We start from the raw sequence: 21,709 nt of genomic DNA, 5'->3' as shown, positions 1-21,709 counted from the left end.
TATTTACCCCAGTGGCTGTCTTTTCCACATTAACTCTGTACAGCTGCATAAAGAAAAGCATAATAAACAGATGCTTTTCATCCCCACTCGGAGGTCCACGTTCTGCCTTCTCGAGCAGACCCTCCCAGGGAATACGCCCTGTTTACTCCTGAAATGTCCTTTGGGTGGGATAACCGAGCTCATTACAAGGCCATACTTATTAGTCTCCTCCTCTGTTTTTCCCCATAAATGTTGCCCCTCATCATAAACGAACATGAACAAAGAAAGCCATGAATCTGAATGTTGAGTCCCTGGAGTAGAGATGTTCATTGGGAATGCAAGTCATGCCAATCACTTTGCATTAGTAGTGGCACCTAGTTCACCTGACCCATTCAGTTTGCAATGATTATTGCACCAGGTGGCCACATCGCCAGAAGTCTGGGACAACAAATTGAGATGATGGTTCTAAGAATAATTGTGAGATTGATTGTAGTATTATCATTTAAGTTTAGTGTTGCTTTTTAACTCTCCGGCCCAGTAGAATCACTCAGAAGGCTTTTAAAGGTGGGTGTGTTCACACTGAAATAGTCCAATGGTGTATGATGGTGCCCTGCCCACCTAATAAGATAAAACATAAAATCTGGTGTTTCCCACATTCAGCCTTCCTAGGAAACGGCGGGGGTCTGGACAACTCTGGTATTGAGTTTTATACACGTAAATCTTCAAACTTACTTAAAGGCTTAAACAGCCTTGCTCTAACTTACTTAAAAATGCGATTCAAAGCTACACGAACAATCACATAGCAAGCCCATAACACTAAGATCTTTATTGAATGTGTGTAGACAGGGGAAGCTTCTCGAAGCCAATAAGTGCGAGGTGAAATCTAGTTGTTGGCATCACAAAAATGCTGGTGGTGGTGACTAAGAGAGCATGGTTATATTAGATCATTCGTAAAACTGGATGCAGAGGATGCAATTCTAAACAGACACTGAGAAGGGAGGGTGGTGGGGGTCGGGGGGTGGTTTGGTGATGAGGTGAGGATGGGTAATGAGGGTGGTGGAGGGGATGGTGTTGGCAAGGCTTGTTTGGGTGCAGGTGGTGGAGATATTAGTGGAGATGATGGTTTTGGTGGGAGGCAGTCTGTGGTGTTGATAGTAAGGCTGCTGCTGGTGTTTATCCTATTATATAGAGGAGTGAATAAGTCCTCAGCCCAGCCAGGTGGGAGCCAGTATTCCAGACAGGAATAGAAGGGTTGAGCTGCTAACCTCTTCTCCGGAGCCCTTTGGCCAATGCCTATAATTCAAGTATTTACCTATGAAATCTGAATTTTTGTGTGTGACCTCCACACCAAAAGCAGTATTTTCTTTTTCTCATTCAAGAATAAACCCAAGGGTACTGGGGATGTAGCTCCGTGGTTGAGCACTTGCCTAGATGTGCAGTGCCCTGGGTTCAATTCCCAGTACCACACCCCCCCCCAAAAAAAATTGTAATTTAAAAATTGATAACAAAAAAAGAATAAATGCAAGGGACATGTAATTTTCAGTGCAGGGGCATCCTGCCATTCCCCACCTGGGACCAAGCTCTGGGTTCAGGAAAGATGCCCGTGGGGAGGGAGGGTCAGCAGCTCCTTGGCCCAGCTGTCAGCTCCCTCCTGAGCTCTCAGAAATCCAGGCCTCTGGGCTTTGTTCCAGACTCCCCCACCCCTTTCTGGGTTCATTTTCTCACTGAGATGAAGTTCCTTCAAGTATCTTCTATCCACAGGGTTCCTCTGCCACTGAGGAGCCCAGGACCCCGCTCAGCTGTTCACTGAGGCAAGCAGGACTCTGCATCTAACAGTCACGGCCGCTGGAGAGCAACCTCTGGTGTGGACGCTCACCACAGGGCAGGGCTGCTGGTCCCTCAGCCTGACTTTGAAGTGGATCCGGGGATTCTGCCCTCCCATCTGAGCGTCCCAAATGCCGCTTCATCAGATGGTCTGGGCTGATTCTCCCTGGTTCTCACTTACACCTTTTAAAGCCTCTCATCTTCCATATGTTGATTCCATTGGAAGCTGGGTGTTTGGGAGATGATACAAAAAAAAAGAAAAAGAAAGGCGTTTGTTTAAGTCAGTTTTGCATTGCTCTGACCAAAGACCTGGCAAGAACGATGCAGAGGAGGAAAAGTTTATTTTGTCTCCATTTCAGAGGTTCGGTCTGTGGTTGGCCGACTCGATGGCTCTGGACCTACAGTGAGGCAGGACATGGAGGCGGAAGGTGTGGCTGAGAAAGCAGCTGAGGATATGGCTGTGAGGAAGCAGAGAGAGAGACAGACAGACAGACAGACAGCTCTGCTCACCAGGGACAAAATAGAAACCCCAAAGCCTGCCCCAGGGACTCATCTCCTCCAGCCCCCCATACCTCCTAGTCCCTTCCCAGTTAATCCCTGTGAGGGGTTCATGTGTGATTAGGCTCAGGCTCTCATTACCCAGCATTTTACCTCTGAACGTCCTTGCACGGGTGCAGGTGGTGGAGATGAGCTTCTGGGGCCACTTCCTATGTGAACCAGACCCGCACGTCCCTGTGAGTCCACTCAGTTCAGACATACCAGGGCAGAGCTCCTGGAGACCTCTGCTTCCTGAGGGCCTTTCAGCCACACAGTCCCATCTCAACAGGGGAGGGGCCAAGAGTGGAGCAGAACTTCCAGGAGGGATAGCTTTCACTCAGAAACCACAAATCTAATAGGAAGGGAGGCCGAGGCTCGACCAGTACAGATGCTTTGTCCTCCCCTCTGCCCCCGCCCAGGCGTCTTATTTGAAGCAACAGAAAGAACTCAGTGTCAGTTTGGAGGGACGTTTTCTGTCGGGAATCAGAGCTCTGACGGCGCTGTCCCGCGGTTTGTGCCTCCCTTCATCCATTCAGCAGATTGAGCACTTACTCTGGGAGTGTCCACTGAGGCCACACGCTGTGCCAGGCTCTGGGGGCATGGACAATGGTGAGAACACCTACTGTCTCTATCCCCATGGGCTTCTGTGCTGGTGGGCACAGGCAGGCAATGTGCAGGGTCATCAGGGGACAGTCACCAGCAGGATCACTGCAGGATGTTGAGAGGCATGAAAGGTCTCCCTCACTGGAGCACTGAGACAGGGGACACCAGGTGGGAGGGTCCTTACCTGCCCCGGGCAACAAGCTGACACCTAAATAGCAAGAGGCAGCTGGAGTCTGGGGGAGGTAATTCCTAGAGGAAGATGGAGTACCGTCTCCCTGAAGCTGAACAAGCTGGGCTCCCTCGACTGAGAGAGGAGGGCCGGGCAGCCAGGGCCGCGTTACTAGAGAAGGGAGAGATGCCGCGGGAGTTCAGGTGGGGAAGATCATGCGGAACCTCGTGGACCAGGAAGGAGAGCATCTCGAGTGGAGAGCACTGGGGTATGGATAAGCAGAGGGAGTGACGTGATCAATCTGCCTAACAGAGGTCTCCCTGGGGGCTGGGAGGAGCAGACTGGGGGACAGGAAGCTGGGCCATCAGGGGATTTAGTGTCCAGGGAGAGAGGAGTGATGTGCACTCACCCAGAGAGGACAGCAGAGTTGTCTTTGAAATTGAAGTTGTGCTCTCACCCTCGCTTCCTAAGCAGACTTTTCCAAGAGGAGGTTACTGCACAGTTACCGTGTGCCTGTAGGTAACCATCGCCGGTGACAATGAACTTGAACCTGGATAGGCTGTGCAGGGCTGGGCCTAGAGCAGCCTGATCTCTGAGGGAGCAGGTGCCGTGGGATGGATTTCATTATCCCTTGGACCCTGGAAACAAAGGCCAAGCCCTTCTTATTTCCAGAGTATTCTATGTCCCACTGACACTTGACAGACGGACTTGGTTGAGCTTTCTTCAACCGTGATCTCTCATCAGCTGTACCGATGGTAGTGCCTGTGGCATGCACCTCAGGGTTCTGGGTAAGGAGGAGGCACCGTCACCCACTCTCGGCCTGTGGAAGCTGCTGGCAGCTGGAGGGGGTCTTCCTCCTTCCTTTTGGCCACACCACAAGTGGGTGAGAAGTCAGGGGGGACCCTATCTCTGCACCTAGCAGGATTCAAAGCCACAGCCCCCCAGATGCACAGGGGACATTCAGGTGGCACCGTCAATTGGTCCTTTGGGCTGTGGAGAAATGAACTGTCTGGATGATGACCGAGCACTTCTGTGAGCTCAAATTAGAAATGTTATTCTTGTCATTCTTCAGCTAAAAACTAAGCTGCTGATACAGACTGCATGCTCCAGTGCAGGTGACAAGCCTCTATTAAAGACCTGTTCTCACCAGAAAAGAAGGCAATAAAGCTCGTGAGGTGGCCATGTGTCTGCTGCACCTGCGCTGACCCTGTCTGTGCGGTGAGCAGTGTTGCCAGCGGCCGATGGGCCCGGGGAGTTGACAGCACCACGGCTCTCTTTCTACATCGCCCCATGTAAAATGAGGTCCAGGCTCAAAGAATCTCTCCTACTTGGAACGGTTCGCGGGACGCCCGGCTCTGTCAGGGTGAAACTGGCCTCAAGAGCCATCATTCCTGGCTTGAAATCCTGCTTTCTTTTCTAACACTTTTGTTTTCCTTTTGTTTGTAGCTCAGAACACTGGGATTTCCACCTTGTATAGGAATTCGTACGGTGCGCCCGCCGAGGACATCAAACACAACCAGGTGAGTAAAGGCAGCACCTTTCTGTGCGTTTTTTCCATTTGACTCATGGGAAGTCACCTGGGATTTTTAAGACTTTAACTTTCACCTCACATCATCAGCAACCAGGAGAGATGTCCCCTGATGTCCTCTCTCACACCTGCCACCGCATACAGGTGGGTGGCCAGCGGCAGTGCTCAGAACAGCCTCAGATCCTAGAACTACTTGGGATTTTATGGGAGCTGCTTCCTGACCTGCTGGCAAAGCAAGTTCTCTACAATGGTGCTGCTGGGTTTGGATGTGGTTTGTCCCCAAGGGTCCATGTGTAGGAGGCTGGGTTCTCTGGATGGTTGAGGTGGTGGGGCCTTAAGAGGTGGAGCTTAATGGAAGGTCATTGAGACCCTCAAAAGTGATTAAGGTGGTTCCCATGGGATCTGAAGTTAGTTCTCTCAAAAGCAAGTTGTTTTAAACCAAGCCCTCTCCTCCTTGAGCTTCCTGTTTCTTCACGTGATCCCTCTCACACATGTTCTCCAACCATTGTCATACCATCCACCATGTGGTCCTCACCAGAGCCAGGCCAGTACCAACAATATGCCCCTGAGCCTCCAGAACTGTGAGATAAATAAACCTCTTTTCTTTATAACATTACCCAGCTTCAGGTGTTTCATTACAGTAACAGACACCAGACTAATATAGGCATGAAGCTAAAAGAAAGTCCCCAGTAGATAAGTGTAAGGTGTCATTTGCTAAACAGAAACTGCCTAATTTCTGGGCAGGAATTGAATAGCTCCTGTAACAGAGCCAACTCTAATTAGGAAGAAAACATTCATTACACATGCTAGTTACCAATAACACAGAAACATCAAGTTCAATCTAAACAACCAAATAGAAAGCACTGAACATTCCTTGCTGAGCAAAGTCTAGTTGAGGAACAGCATAATCTGCATCACCTGGGAGCTCATTACAAGTGCAGAACAGGGTCTTCTCTGGTGCCTTAACCCATTCCAGCTCTTCTGCAGGAGAGCTGCATTCTAATAAGATGCCCCAGTGATTTGTGTGAACATTCCTTGTTTTAGGAGCTCTGAATTATAGACCCTGAACTAACATGAATCTGTAGGTGTTTGTTTTTTTCAGCAAACATTCATTGAAACATTCATTTTTTCTGGGGTTCTGCAGGAACTATGAAAGCAAAGGGGCAAAGCTTGTGCCTCGTATTTGATTGACAACCTCTCTCTCCCTCCCTTGGTGGGCATCACAGCAAGACCGACCCCTCATAGCTGGTTGCTCTTAAGAACTGTCAACAGGAACCATTTCTGCTCATGTCTTATTTCCTGCCACACTTCGGGAAAGTTAAGAAGATAAACCTGAAAGCCATGTACCAGTAACCAGATAAAGGAAGTATGGAAGGGAAATGTGTAGGTTTGGAACAGTATCCCAGCACCCTGCAGGGTAGCATCTACCCCTTCAAGCAGGTGCAGATGTCCTGAGCAGAACCATTTGGGTGGGAGAGAAGGACACCAGGCTGTCTCCTTGACCTTAAGTCATTTTTTCCTCTAATCAGACATCAGCAGGAGATATGACCATCAGCAGAGGAGTTAGCCTCTCACCCTCAATTTTCCATCCAACTGCAATCATTCTGGAAGACATCTGGTGTTGTGCGTGACCCCCTGGTGAATGCAATGGCCCTGCTTCCTCCTGACACATTGCTAACAGCTAATCGGCCTCCCTTAAGTTCTGGTCTTTACTAAAAGCAAAGAAGCCGACAAATAAATAAATCGGGTCATGAGCACTAGACAAGGTCACCAGCGTGGCTCACAATTGCACACATGCCAACGTACCTGCCTGAGCATAAAGGAAAACAGAAACAAAATGTATTGGGAATGCCACTTCCTTCTATGGAAAGCAACCACTTTTCTTATAGCAAATACTGCAAAATTCTGTCAGTGCAGTGAGCAGACTGTCTCTAGCTCTTAGGGAGACCTGTCGGGAGGCACTAGGACACTGATTTTGCATTCAAGAGTGTAAGATTAGTCTTTAGTTCCCAGGGTACAGAGAAGCTCGTCAGCAGAATCAGTGAATTCCACACCAGCCTTCCATGGAATCCTGCACTCTTGGCAATGAAAAAGCACCCTGGTGTGGCCCAGGAGTCCTGGGTGCCTCAGGATGTGGCTACAGAGGGTTCCAAAGACTGCCTGCTATCTAGACGTAGAGACAAGCCATAACTGTCCTAAGGGACACATTCTTAAGAATATTCTGGGCCCTTATGCCAATTAGAATTGATGGACTAAGATGGCGTCCTGCAGTGGAGGGAGCCCGTCCTGTGTAGCCTCTCCTCAGCACTGCCCAGACGTCCATCTCAGAGTGAAGCCTGCAGGCCACAGAGGTTCTGGTGAATGCTGCTGAACCCTCTGCCCGCACCCGGGAGGAACATGAGCACCACAGCTCCTGACCACACGGGGAGCCCTCCCAGAGCTGAGTCCTGTGGTCATGGCTCCATGCCCTCGTTGTTCCTGAGCAGGGCAGCAAAGGGAGGGGGCAGTTGGGCTGTCCGTCAAATTCTAATGCGAAGCAGCATTTTAAAAATATCCACCAGAGAGCTCTTCCCCCCTAAAAATCATTATCACACTCCAGTGAGCCTGGAAAACAGAAGAAAATGCCGTACTTACGGGGACTCCGTTACCGGAGTGAATCTGTCTTTATGTGGAGCTTCTCTTGAGGGCTCCAGTCAGGTGGTTCCAGAGATGCCCTTATAGACAGGATCCATGATTTGGATCCTCATGTGGGTAGGGCCAGCCATTGCCAAGTGGAAGGCCTTCATTTAGGAGCTTTCCTGGACAGAGTGACCTCTCCACTTTTCGCCTGAACAGTTCGACTGGGAGGAATGTTCTGGAGTTTGTTGAGGGTTAGCTTCCCTCGGCTGAGCCCTCTAAACTTCTGTGTCTCAGCCACCAGTGGGGCCTCGGGACCCTCACAGAGGAGGCTGGAAGTAGCCAGCCTTCTAGAGGAGATGAGTTCCTGTGGACCTCCAGGAGGGGGCCAAGGACGCTGAGGGCTGAGAACAGGGCAGCAGCTCTGGAGGCATGGCCAAGTCTGATGGGGGACAAGGCATCCCCTGTGACCCAGGCTTCCCATGACCCAGGGGGGGAGGAGCCAGCTCTGCTCTGCCCTGTGACTACCTGGAACCCCATTTACATATCAGCAAATTCAGAGCTTAAGGACTCTTAGAAGAAACAACTAATCCTGTAGAATAAAGTAGGTGGCCCCGGGGTTTTACGTCTGGGGTCAGTGGGTCACAGGCACCACTGAAAGAGTTAACCACTTTTATTCTCTGAAAGTTCTGTTGAGTTTCTACCAGTCTATCCCATGCTTATAAAGAGAAGTGCCTTATTTAACTTTATGTATGTGGCCAGCAATGGGCCTTTTGTTGTAAAACTAGAAGCAAAGGGATTTGTGTTTTGCTTATAACAAAACCAGCATCTTGAGTTAGTTTGTGTGTGTGTGTGTGTGTGTGTCCTCAGTCCCACTGTCAGGTATTAGTGCCCCTGGAGATGAGGAAATTGAGATTTAAGGAGGATAAGTTTTGACTTTAGTCACTCAGCTAGGAAGAGGCAAAGACTCAACCTGGTTTTTCTGCCTCGTTCCGTTTTTCCCTCTTCTATGCCAATTTGGTTCTCAAATTTGGGCATGAGTCAGAATTCCCCTAAGGGATGTTAAAGCTGATTGCTGAGCCCCAACCCCAGAGTTTCTAATTTAATAGGTTTGGAGTAGGCCTGATAATTTGCCCTTTGAACAAGCTCCCAGGGAGTGATGCTGATGCTGCTGGAACCACACTTTGCAAACCACTGAGATCACCATGTGGCCTCCTTTGTTAACACTCTGACTCTTCGTATTTGCCAGTATGGAAAAGTTTGAAGATCTTTTATGGGCAGATATTTCCCTTGTGTTCAAAATAAATCCAGTTTGCTGGCTGTATGAGTCTGTTTTCTGTAGTTATAACAAAATACCTGAGTCTGAGTCGTGTATAAAGAAAAGAGGTTTATTTAAATTCCAGTTTGGGAAGTTGAAAGTCCAAGAGCAGGAGGTCCCATCTGTTCTAGCCTCTGGTGAGATCCCCTTGGTTGCATTACAACCTGGCAGAGAAGCAGAAAGGGAAAATGACTGCATCCAAATGAGGCCCAGCCCATGGGGTGGCTTCACTTTATAAAGCCCCATTCTCAACCACACAAATTTAGTCTGGAAGACCAGCATTAATCTCCTCCAAGGTGGCGCCTCCAAGACCCACTTGTCTCCCACTAGGCCCCACTTCTTGAGGTTCCACCAACTCAACAATACCCCACTGATGACCGAGCTTCCAGCACATGACCCTTGGTGGGACAGAGCACATCCAAAACAGAACACTGGACAATGTGACGAGGAGCAACCACAAAGAAGTCTTTTGTGTTCTAGTGCTAGCAGAGTTGGGAGGGCTTTTGGAACCAAGCTCCATAATTTGTATTAGACGTTCTACTAGGTGAGGGGAAAGTGGAGCGAAGATGGCCTTACAAAAACAGGAGTCACAGCACAAGCGCAAAGAGCATGGGCCCCCCCCCCCAGCCCCATGTGAGCTGGCCACACCTCCCCTTCCTGGAGAGGATGCTGCCTGAGGGCAAGCCAGCCACAGAGTCAGATCCTTGGGTGATCCAGGCTTCTCTGCACCACAGCAGACACCCAGATTTAGAAATCCCCACCACTGCATAGGGTGGTTCTCCTTCCTTCATAGAATCCGGTTTATGCAAACTGCACGATATTTTTAATGCATGTATTTTTAGCTCTTTTCTGGGGTGGGCTTATATTTGAGAGCATTTCATCTGCCAAATTTTTAACACATTCAGATATTTATTTCCTTAGGGAAAATTGTAAAATTCAGCCAACATTTCTCCACTATGATGTGTTTCATCAGCCAACATTCCTACCACCAGGCCAGGGAGCAATTCAGTCCCTCCAAACTCAGCAGTGCCACCCGCCACCCATCCTAAGTAGTTTGTTGACCTGTGCACTCAGCACAGCCTTAGAAGGGGTTGATGTGAGACTTTATGAACAGTACAGGTGAACTGAAGCAGGTAAGTGCTTCAGATAACATGTGGATGTCCTGAGCACTTCTGTGACGAAGCTCACTGCTTCTCCCACCTGTAAGTTATACCCAATTCTAAAATGTGCCCCAACCAGAGAACATGACAACAGTATAAAATACACACATACACACACACACATATGTATATATATATGTGTGTGTGTATGTGTGTGTGGGGGGGTGTATATATATATCTGAAACACATTCACCTGGAAATGACTAAGCAGCAGATGCAGCCTCATTAGTGACTTCCCCTGAGGTCCCCTCTGTCTCCAGCAGTGCCCTTGGGAGGCCATGACCAGCACAAGACACACCTCTCCTTGGCCTTTGTCCACGGACCTCCTTGCTTATCACAGGGTCTGGAGTCAGCTCAGTGAGGACATCCCTCCGAGGTTTGGCCACCATGACTTTGTGGAAACCCTACTGGCACAAAGAGAGCATAGGCCCTAGAGTGAGCCAGGCATATGTTCAAATTCCAGCTCTGCAGCCTCACTCACCATGGTGTCTTAGAGAAGCTGCTTAATGGCTCTGAACTGCAGTTTCCTCTCCTATAATTAGAGATGGATGGATGGATGGATGGGTGGATGGATGGGTGGATGGATGGATGGATGATATCAATATAGGTAGACATATACATATACATATACATTTATTGCCCTTTGAAGAGTAAACAAAACAGAACTTGTTAAATGTGGAAGATGGTACCTACTGAATAGAAACAGTAAATTCTGGTGTCCTTCTGTGTGAGTTTTCTAACCTCCCACCTGTAAGCCTGCTGTGCTCTGTTCTCGGACAGCTGCACCCAAGTGGGGTGGAGAAGGTCCACAGAGACACAGCTCTTGGTGGAGTAGCCCAGGTCACCTGCGCCTAAGCACACAGTCTGTGTGGTCAGAGCAGGTGTTGTAGATTAATTCCAAATGTCCCTCTCCTCTTCAGGCTCTTGGGCTAACAATGGTTTGAGCTCTATAGACTTTTGGACTTTCTCATGCATTCCGCCACCACTAACTAGACATGTGGACGTTCTGAGCACTTCTGTGAGGAAGCTCACTGCTTCTTAGAAGAGCAGGTCGATTACTAACATAAATCAATTACATATAAAAGAGGGAGTTTCACTTCCTTGAGAGAAGAAATATGTGCGGGCCATTAGAGACATTCACTCATACACAACGTGCTAATTGCAAATCATTATTTACTAACTGAGACCAATTTCTAGAGGGTGTTTCCATGCTGAACCTTAGTTAAATTAATAGGAAATTACCGAATGCTGGAAAGTGATCTAACTGTATTTTTAGGAGTGTTTTAATTGAAACCAGACCTCCTCCCCCGTGACTGCAATAGCAGAGCTGGTGCGTCCCTGCATTATGCACTAGCTGTGAGGGTCTCCCTTACCCCACACCTTGAGAGGTTCTGCTCACCTTGGGGGCAGGTACTCGGAGAGGAACCCCAGAGCCAGTCAGAAGGGAAAGGCTAGTTCTGTCCCCAGGTAGTAAATATATTATCAGCCCATGAACACAACTGGGTCTCACTCTCCCTAAAGCCAAGCAGAGGAACTGACTCTTGACTTTCATGTATCTCCTAGGCTCCTGTAATCCCTGAATGTTCCTAGGCCATACATCAAACAGTAATGTGCAGAGGGCAAAGCCTAGGGCGGTATTGAGGTGGCCCAGGGGAAACCAGACAATTCTGAAGACCCCTCCCTGCTAATCAAAGTCTTCATCACACAGCATACTTGAGACAACCAGTTCTTGATAGCACCAAGTTAGGGAACATTTTGTCCCTCAGAGTGCAGAGTATTTGGGGTGTGCATCCAAGGCTGTGGTCCCTGGCCACTTAGGAAGGTGTGAAGGAGTGGCCCAACCACAGGGAAGCCTCAGTCCCCTGTGTGCACACAGGAATCAGAAGCATGTTGATGATGGTCCTCTACACTGGAGGGAAGGTCCCTGGGTGGCCATTAGACCTTGTGCATCCTCACGTCTCCTGGAGATTGCAGTACCTGAGTGTGATACCAGAAAATGCAGAAAAGATGAAAGTCAAGTCCATGTGTTCTCTAGCTCTGGTCTACACCACTTTAATTTTAAAAGGTTAGCTAGTAAAATGGTGTGGCCACTATGGCAGACAGTGTGATGCCCCCTTGAAACAATTACCCTTTGGCCCACTGCCGGGTACTGACCCAGGAGAACCAGAAGCAGGGACCCATAGACCCTGGTGCACCCTGATCCTTGCAGCCTAACTCCCAAGAGCCAGAAGGTGGGAAGAGCCCCAGTGTCCATGGATGGAGGAAAGATGAGCCAAACATGGGTTGTCCGTATAAGGGAATCTCTTTCAACATGCAAAGCAGGGACATCCTGGCACATGTTACATCATGAATGAACCATGAACACATTATGCTGCGTGAACAGGCTGGACACAACAACTGATCCTGAACAACTCCATTGACTGGAGCGCTAGAGCATGGAATTCAGAGAGAGAGTAGAATGTGGGTGCCAGGGGTGGGGGAGGAGGTGGGTTGTGCTTAGTGAGTGCCAGCGAGCCTGTGTGGGGTGGGGAGGAAGTTGTGGGAGGGGATGGGGGGGTGGCTGCACAACACCAGGAATGTGCGTAGCCCCTGAGCCGGTCACTCCAGCCTGTTCACAAGGGCCAGTTTTATGTTATGACAACTTTGCCACAATAATAATGAGAGAGAGGGGAATACGCAGAAGGATAACATGTGGACCCAAGAACCCGTTTTGAAACTGTGATATATGTGCACGGTAGCATATTATTCAGCCACACAGAGAACCGTATCCTGTCATCTGCAGCAGCAGGGGTGGAATGGGACGATTTTGTGTTGGGTCATAAAAGCCGGCACAGAAGGGCGAGTGCCCGGTGTTCTCACTCATGCCTAGAAGAGTGGATGCAGAGAGCAGAACAGTGGTCCCTAGAGACTAGGAAGGGAGAGGGAGGAGGAGTGGGAGGGAGGTGGGTAATGTGCTCCAGAATCCAGTTACACTGGAGGAATAGCACGGTGTTCTGCAACACTGCAGGGTGACCAAAGGACACAGAACATTCCATATATTTTATAAAGAGGGCAGTTCAAAGGTTCCCAGCACAGATAAATGATAAATGTTGGAGGAGACAGAAAGATTCATTGCACTGATTTGATCCTGGCACGTTGTGTATCTGTACAAATCATCCCAGCTCACCCATAATTATGATCAGTTTAATTTTTTTTTTCTTAAAAAAAAGCAAAGGTGGCAGCCTTGGGAGAATGCTCACGGGTGAATGCCCAGCACGGCGTGGGGCTTTTCTCCGAGGCCGGGTGGAGTGGCCTGTCGGGAGGGAGCTGGTGGAAATGGGTTAACCCAGCCTGGCTCTTCCCTCCGTCCTCACAGGGTTCAGCACAACCGGTCCCCCAGGAGCCCAGCAGAAAAGATTACGAGGCCTACCAGCCGTTTCAGAACTCCACGAGGAATTACGACGAGTCCTTCTTCGAGGACCAGGTCCACCACCGCCCTCCGGCCAGCGAGTACACCATGCACCTGGGCCTCAAGTCCACGGGCAACTACGTCGACTTCTACTCGGCAGCCCGTCCCTACAGCGAACTGAACTATGAAACGAGCCACTACCCGGCCTCGCCCGACTCCTGGGTGTGAGCCGGCCAGGCGCCCGCCCGGAGCAGTGCATGTGCATGCAGACACCACGAGACATTTCTCCCCACCCTGCAAATTTAGTTTGTTCAAGCCTGTTCCATAGGAAGGCTGTGGTAACCAGTAAGGGAATATTAAGAGCTATTTTAGAAAGCTAAACGAATCAAACGTTAACTCGGCAACCAGTAGATCCTAAACACGACAACGGGCCACACCGTTCTAGTCTGAGCTGTAGGGTTTGAAGAGTGCTTTATATGGAAGGCGGCAGAGGAAGGAGGGAGGAGAGGCCGGTGGCGGGGCGTGGAGGTTAGTTAAGCACAAGACACAGAAGAGTTTACACACTTATGGGGGACGGCTTCTCACGCTTTGTTTACTCTCTTCATCCGTTGTGACTCTAGGCTTCAAGTTGCATTGGGGTTCCTCTGTATAGCAAGATGTTTCTTGCCTTTTGTTAATGCATTGTTGTAAAGTATTTGATGTACATTACAGATTAAAGAAGAAGAGCGCATTGTGTATATTACACCAATGCCACCGTGTTTCCTCATCTATGGTTCTAAATATTGCTTCAATTTCAAACTTTTGAAAGATGTATGGATTTCCAGTTTTTCTTTTCTTTTCTTTCTCCCAGTATGTTTTAACAAAAAACAAAAAAAAAAAAACGAAAAAAAAAAGGAAAAAAAGGAATATTTAGCAGTATTGTTCGTTCTGATATGTGAATTTGTTTGTGACAACTAACGAGGCATTCAGCAGTTCCTGACGATTAACATCCATCATTCCACTCTCCTTGTCAACAAAGTGCTTTTCCACTGCCTAAAATTTTAGATGTAGATATTTGAAATAGATTTTTTCATTTATACCAGTTTTCTTTATGATGATACAGTGTTAAAAGAAAATAAATTACAATTGATCTGTCATCCATATTTGCTAAGAATGTCTATTTCCAAGGACCTAGCTTACAAAAATACGCATCCTTGCTGTGCGTCTGTGCGTGTGTGGGTGTGTGTATGTCCATGTACGTAGGGAAAAAATGACCTGTGTGAGATCTTATTTGGATAGAAGCGATTTCATTTGCTGTTCATTTGTGCAGACTTTGTTTTTGGTTTTTAGTATCAATGTACATTGGTTTGTTCCTTTCGTACTGTATCTATTCTTCTGACCATCTAGTGACTCAGGATATTAGGCCAGTTGAAGTGAAGTTATAGGATTTTCACACGTTCACACATTCTTGGATACCAACTCTTTCTACAGGTCAATTTCCTTCCACGTTTTACGCCCTCAGAACACTACAAACCATGGCCAATCGATAATTTCACTTTGGGGCCAATTACTTGAAGTGTCCACAGAAAATGTAAACTGCTCGCCTTATTCCCCCCTAAACTTTTTGTTCGTGGCAGGGAGCAGTAGACAATTATGGGGTAGATGATTAAAATTGAACTTGAAGCTAATGTTAGACTAGTGGTTAACAGAGCTAAGAAATAAGGCTAACCATTTCAAAGAACACGGGCTGTGGGTGAATTAGCTTCGCTCTTTAGATGCAAGTGACTGAGGCCAATAGGTGCCTAGTAAATGTTAACTGTTCTTGGAAAAAATAAAAAAATAAATAACAAAAGAAATTGGCTGCCATCTTCCTTTAAAACTGACTGCCCTTCACGCCACATAGATTAATTCAGCTCAAAGTCTGAAGTCATGGTTCTTGCTCCAAATTTAACAGTGATCCAAATATACTTCATTTGTGCCTCTTTTTTAGAAATGTTAACTTCCAGAATAGAGCAGCAGACAGAAAATTACATATGAATTTCCTAAAAATTACCTAGGCGTTGGACCTTGAAGCTTTGTTTACTGTAGGACTCCAGGATTCTGGGTTTCCTCAAAGAAATGCTCCCACCCCTCCTTCTAGAGAGAAAGATGTAGCGTTAAAGACAGAGCTTGGTCTTCATCTGAGTTGTAGAGTGAAATGCAAGTTCATCAAGACAGATTGTGGTATAGACGTTACTTATCCACAACCAGTAGCTGGTTTAACCTTTCAAAAGTAAACAGTAGGATGCAGTTCTTGCTGAGAGTTGTGCAGGGAAAACTAATGATGTGCTAACACAGTCCTCCTCCTAGCAGGAACTTGCAATTTTTTTTTAATGACTTTGGGTCTCAGTGGATGGCCCACATTAGCAATTCTTGAAGACCAAAGATGCCTTTGCTGTCTGTATTTCTTTGAGGGCATATGGTACCAGACTGTGGTGAACTGATTCATCCAGGAACCTCTGGGATCACAGCTGGAAGGAGGAGAAGGAAATTGAAGTGTGCATAGTCACTCAAGCCAATCCTTTTTTTTTCCTTTTCATAAATACACAGAGATAGATGATAGGTAGGTAGGCAGAAGGCAGAAGATAGCTGATAAATGGACAGAAAGGAAGGGAGGGAGGGAAAGAGGAAGGGAAGGAGGGAGATGATGGATAAATAACCAACTAGATAGATGGGTCTTATCTGAACAGTAAAATGGCCCGAAGCCCCACAGTCTCCCTTGGTATAAAGGTTGATCAGCTAGTGAAATATAAGATATGTATTGATTAAAAGCCTCAAATGGCAAGAAACCTTTGGTTAGCTTTCACTGTGCTGATGAGCAAGTAAGACACCTCCCCCAGGTGGCTGCTGCTTAGGTCTACAGAGCCTCCAGACCCTGGGTCATCCTCTTGAGATGGGAACGGTATTTTTCAGCTAGCACAACTTCTTCTTCTATTCAGCCCCTTATGGTAGACACTAAATACCCCCAGTGCACTTAACAGGATGTAAGCCCAGACATGAACGCAGGAAAAGCTATCACCCCAGTCTGATAAAGGAACACTTAGACTAGACCATTATAAATAGAATGAACACTTACAAATAAGATCTTTTAATACTGATTCAGCTGCAATACCATGCACTAATATTTCAGTCCTCGTTAACAGTTATGAGTTAAACAATAAAATATCAATTTTCTAAGAATTTGGGTGACACAGAGGTCATATCTTACTGGTGCTGACCTAGGTGAAAGTTAGCCAGTGACGACCTGTTCATCTTGATAAGACTCACATTATGGAAAGCTTCTCTTAAAGAAATAATAATAAGATAAAAGCAGCATTTAAACTGAATAACAAATAAAAATTAAATACATACCAATAACCACCAAAATACTCAATGTATTTGGTCTGTCTGGTTTCTCCACTTGAGCTCTTCCTTAGTGTCTGATATCATCCCCCTTCTTCCTAGAAGCTGTGCCCCTGGGCCATAAGATCTGAAGACCCCCATGTTGGTGTGGGGAAATAACATTAAGTACTGCCTGAAAAATATCTGTTTGCAAAAGTGTTGCTCCAGACTGCCACGGTCTCTCACCAGCCAAATATGAAAACTCAGAATGATCAGCTCAGCTCACCTCAGATAGCAGGAGAAGGCCAAGCCCAGTGGGTTATGGACACCTCAACTCACCGGCTGACTGAATGACAGAACATCTGTATGACACAGAGAGGAGAAAAGCCAAGCAACGGGGGCACATGGTGTTTTAGAACTGCATATCCCAGACGGGATCCCGCTGATACCTGGCTGAGTTCTCTGGGGAAACATGTTCTCCCAGGCCCAACCTGAGACACTTTCTTTCCCAGTGTGGTCAGGACAGCAGGGCTGAAATGCAGGTCAAGCAACCAGCTAATCAAGACCAAACTAATGACCATCTGATCATCAGCTTGTAACCTTGCTCTCTCAAACATCCCAAATAACATTTCACAACTGGCTTGGTGGCAAAACCCGCTCTGCGCTGGCTGCAAGCCCTCTGTGGTCTGTGTTTATCATGCTTAGTGTGGCTGCTCAGATATTTGTCACACACTGTGTGCTTGAGCACCAGGTGCTGCCCAGACTCTGGTGGGGTGTTGGGGTGCTATGGAATTTATGGGTGAATGACTGATTGCCTTTAAAATCTGAAAATTTAGAGCTTAGTTTGCCCAAGAGTTTCACACACGTGAACTGGTATACGAACTGAATAAGAACTGGACTTGTGGGTTTCCAAGGTCTCCTTTAGCTCCTAGAGATAATCTCCAACCCATGGTGCATCTCAGATCAGGATCTTCATGAGGGTGCACCTTGGCGAGGGCTCTGTGGGAAAGAGAACCTTGTGCACATCACACCTCACCTGGAAGTGCCATATTGTTTGGTCACCAGTAGAACCAAAGAGCAAGGAAAATCAGAATGAGCTAGATTATTGCTGGCCTTCCAAAGTGAAGGACCAAGACCTTCAGTTCACAAAGAATACCAAGTGCTCCCCAGGGGGCAGATCAGCCCCAGTGGAGAACCACTGTCCCAGTGCCCTGCTCCAGGTGCTAATCACAACCGAGTTCAAGAACATAAAATGCCACACTCCACAGCGTGGTGATCTGAGAAACAAGACAGAGGAGACAGCATTTGGCTAGAATTTGAAGAAAGGATAGACTTCTAGGGAGCAAGAATAGGAGCATTTCAGGTAACAGAAACAAGAATGAAGGAGACAATATAGGAAGCATCAGGAACGGACAGGGAACAGCAGGCGATGATTTTTATTTTAAAATTAGGAACAGAGTAAGGATTAACTAAGAGAGAAAGAAAAATCAGCTGGGGGCAAAGCTGCAGGCCTTTGAAAAACCACCTTGTGGAAACATTGACAATTTCTTATTGCACCTGTACAAAGATCCTTGGTGTGTGTGGTGACAATAAAGGCAAACTCTAGATGGGTGCTCTAAAACTCCAGCCCGCAGCAGAATCACCTGGAGCACATGACCCAGCAAGCTCGTTCTGAGGGTTTGACTGGGTAGGGCTGGATATGGCTAAGAATTTGCATTTCTAACAAATGATGTTTATGTTGCTTGTCTGAGGACCACACTTTGAGAATGCCTGGTCTAGAGACGATCACTTATGAGACAATTGTAATGATCCAGAAGCGTGAGCATTTTACCCCAAATCACTCCCACACAAGCATTTCCCCATCAAAATCTGCCTTTTCACAAGATGCCTGGGTGATGCACAGAACATTACAGAACAACAATCCAGAAAACAAGTCAGGGTCTGAGTGAGGAGCTAACAGTAAAGCTAACAAACCTAATGTAAAATATTGTCAGAGTTGATCAGAGGCACTTGCCCACTACTTGATGAGAGAGAGAAGCACCTAAAGATGCCTCTGAGATGTGAGCCTGGGTTGCCCCAAACCTCTCCTTTCCAGCAAACAGAGCCCACTCCATTTGGACATGTGGAGTTACCTATGCTGCTAGTACATCCAGGGGCTGAGCTGCAACCGGCAGTGGGAAATGTAACGGAGACTCCGAACTGGAGATATAAAGGTAGCCATTGCTCCTCTGGGGTTGAAAGTTGGAAAATGGGCATGCATAGAGTATTTGTGAAAAGGAGAATATGGCCAGAAGCAAGTCCTGGAGTGGGGAAGGTTCTAGGGAGGCTATGTGCTACAGGAAAGGACACAAGGTGAAGGCAAAGGTTTCAAAACCAGGGAAGAAAGACCTCATGTGAAGAGAGTGGCAAATGCCAATGGTGGGCACAAAGGATGGCAAGGAGTAAGAGGACAGAGAATCAGCCTTCAGACACAATACTTTGCAGACCATGCAGGGCCTTCAAGAGCTGTTCCAACCGCAGCTGAGGGTGAGCGAGTAGGAAGATGGCAGTGAACCATCTACTGAGATGCGATCCTGAGACAACAGAAATGAAAGGGGGTGCTGGGGTTGTGGCTCACTGGAAGAGCGCTTGCCTAGTAGGTGTGAGGCACTGAGTCAATTCTGTCCACTGACAGCTAAAAAATATTAAAAAGAAGGAGGAGGAGGAGGAGGGGAGGAGGAAGAAAAGGAGGAAGAGGAGGAGGAGGAGGAGGAGGAGGAGAAGGGAAGGAAGGAAGAAGGAAGGAAGGAAGGAAGGAAGGAAGAGGAGGAGGAGGAGGAGAAGGGAAGGAAGGAAGAAGGAAGGAAGGAAGGAAGGAAGGAAGGAAGGAAGGAAGGAAGGAAGGAAGGAAGGATGGAAGAACTGAACCATCTGGGCCAGCTGAAGGAATCAAGGGGAATGTGGCTTATGCTCATACAAACAGTTTAAAGGCCACCCCTTCTAGAGGTACAGCATTTATGGCTTCTGTACTGTTTAAACACTTATCCTCCTTGTCCCGTGGACTCCTACTAGATTAAGCCCCATTTTTTCAAGTCAGAGGAATGGTTATGGTGATGCCACATAGTGATAAATTTTGTAGGTCAACATAAAATTGAGACTTTGCAACCTGAGACATGATTAAGACCCTGCCAAGCAAAGAAGCCATAGGGAGAGGACAGTCTGACTCCCCAAGGGGCACCCTTTACTTGGCACCCTGAAATATACAGAGAACAGCAGGAAACAAGGTTAATCCTATCTCAGAAGGTTAGGCATCTGGCTACCAGCCCTTTCAAGGAGCCCATTTACTCTCCACTCCATACCCACAGGCACCTGCCACATGAGCTAGGTGGATTCCTTCCAGACTTTCGTCCATATTACCCGCTCTGTGTCAGTCATGTTTGCATCAATGTGACCAAAATGTCTGACAAGAAAAGCTTAGAGAAGGAAAAGTTTCTTTTGGCTCAGGATTTCTAAGAGATTCTGTCTACAGTGGGCCAGCTCCATCACTGGGCCCAAGATAAGGCAGAACATCATGGTGGAAGGGTGTGGCAGACAGGAAGCAGAGAGAGCCAAGGATGACTTAATCTCCAAGTGCATGCCCCCACTGACCTACTTTCTCCAGCCACGCCCCATCTGCCTACAGTTACCCCCACACATTGATGCATTCAAATTATTAATCCATCAAATGGATTAATCCACTAATTAGGCTACAGCTCTCATAATCTAATCATTTCACCTCTCAACATTCCTGCATTATCTCACACATGAGCTTTTGGGGGACACCTCAAATCCAAACTATAACACTCTCTCACCCCCTTGTGTTCAAGTCTAACTCTACATTCCTCAATGCCCGGGCTACCTGAGACCCATTTCCACAACACAGCCAAGCTCCCTTTAGTCATGCACTTGGCAGGGAAGCCAGGTGTCTATTTCCTAATGGCTGCAAGGAGTCTTCATTGTCTCATGAAAGCAGACATCTATGAGATAAACACATTTTGGTCACAGAGCTGAGGAAAGTGAACTGCAAGTTAAATGCAAATCAATAGCCATGTTAAAACTGTATATCAAGTATCTGAGCTAACCAGTTATCAAAGAAAAAATTGTTACAATACCACCACTTGTATGTACAACTTACTTACAAAATCACACACGATTTTGAACTACATTCATTCTGATTGTCTTCTGCTCTTTAACAGACTACTCCAAAAGCTGTTCAAGAATTTGCAATCTAGACTGGACTCCATGGGGATGGCTCAACTCTGCTCATCTCAGAATCAGCTACAAGGTCTGGGGCGGAAGGCCAAGCTCTTGACAGCTGGAGCAGGAACACCTCCTGAGCATTGGGGCATCCTCCGAGGCCTCCCCACATGCTTTCTCCAGCAGAAACACTTCAGAGTGGCCACACTTCTCACACATTATCTGAAGGCTCCCAAAATCTACATCCTAAGACAACCAGCCAGGCACAACAGTTAGGACACACCAGCCAATACATTTGCAAAATGGTGCTCAATGTCAAGGGGACAGGTGGGAAACAGATTCCAAGGTCTCCGCCTGGCTTTGCATCATGGCTCTGCCATCTCAATTCTGGACACTTCCTTGAAAGTAGTCGTAACTCCACAGACATATAAGGGTGTCAACAAGGAGGGCATGTGCTTCCCCCACTTAATACAAAAATGTGAAAGGGATCGTTAAGGGCTGAACTATGTCCCCTCAAATTCACAAATTAAAGTCCCAACTCTGGTCCCTATTAAGTTACCCCTGAAGAGATAACTAAGTTAAAAGGAGGTTGTAGGGTGGACTCCAATTCAATTCACCGCTGTACTTATAAGAAGAGGAAACTTGTTCACATGCAGGGACAAAGGGGAGCCCATGTGAGGACACAGTGGCCAAGTAGGGCCAGAGTGAAACCAACAGTGACAGCACCTTCCTCCCAGACTTCTAGAACTGTGAGGAAATGCATTTCTGCCGTTTAGGCCCCGCCGTGGTGCTCTGATACTGCAGCCCAGGCACACTGATGCAGGGATCAAAGGGCAACACCACGGAATCCAACCAAACTTCAGAAATTCTAAAGCTGAACTTGCTGCTAAGCACCCAGTCTTCATCCTGAGGGCACCAGCCAGGAGAACGGTGTTTAGAAGCATTAATCTATCAAATGAGGCTGTGATGCTTCACCAAGTGGCACGGTATTCCTGACGTGGCCTGAGTCTCTGCCAAGGAAACAGGCCAATGT

The 21,709-nt window shown here is 47.4% G+C and overlaps 1 protein-coding gene across 1 annotated transcript in view; it reads left to right on the top strand.

Moving 5' to 3' along the window:
* Ctnnd2 (catenin delta 2) overlaps positions 1-14,262 on the top strand; it is an 869,206-nt gene extending 854,944 nt beyond the window's left edge. Inside the window, exons 22-23 of the mRNA XM_048814198.1 lie at positions 4,559-4,632; positions 13,090-14,262. Of these exons, the coding sequence (XP_048670155.1) occupies positions 4,559-4,632; positions 13,090-13,350 (335 nt within the window). The 3' untranslated portion in view covers positions 13,351-14,262. The remainder of the gene's footprint in view (positions 1-4,558; positions 4,633-13,089) is intronic.
* The last annotated feature ends 7,447 nt before the right edge of the window (positions 14,263-21,709 follow it).

Source organism: Marmota marmota, unplaced genomic scaffold (assembly GCF_001458135.2).
Source record: "Marmota marmota marmota unplaced genomic scaffold, marMar, whole genome shotgun sequence".
NCBI lineage: Eukaryota > Metazoa > Chordata > Mammalia > Rodentia > Sciuridae > Marmota > Marmota marmota.
The sequence above is the reverse complement of the archived record's forward strand: the minus strand, read 5'-3'. Positions and strand labels throughout refer to the sequence as shown.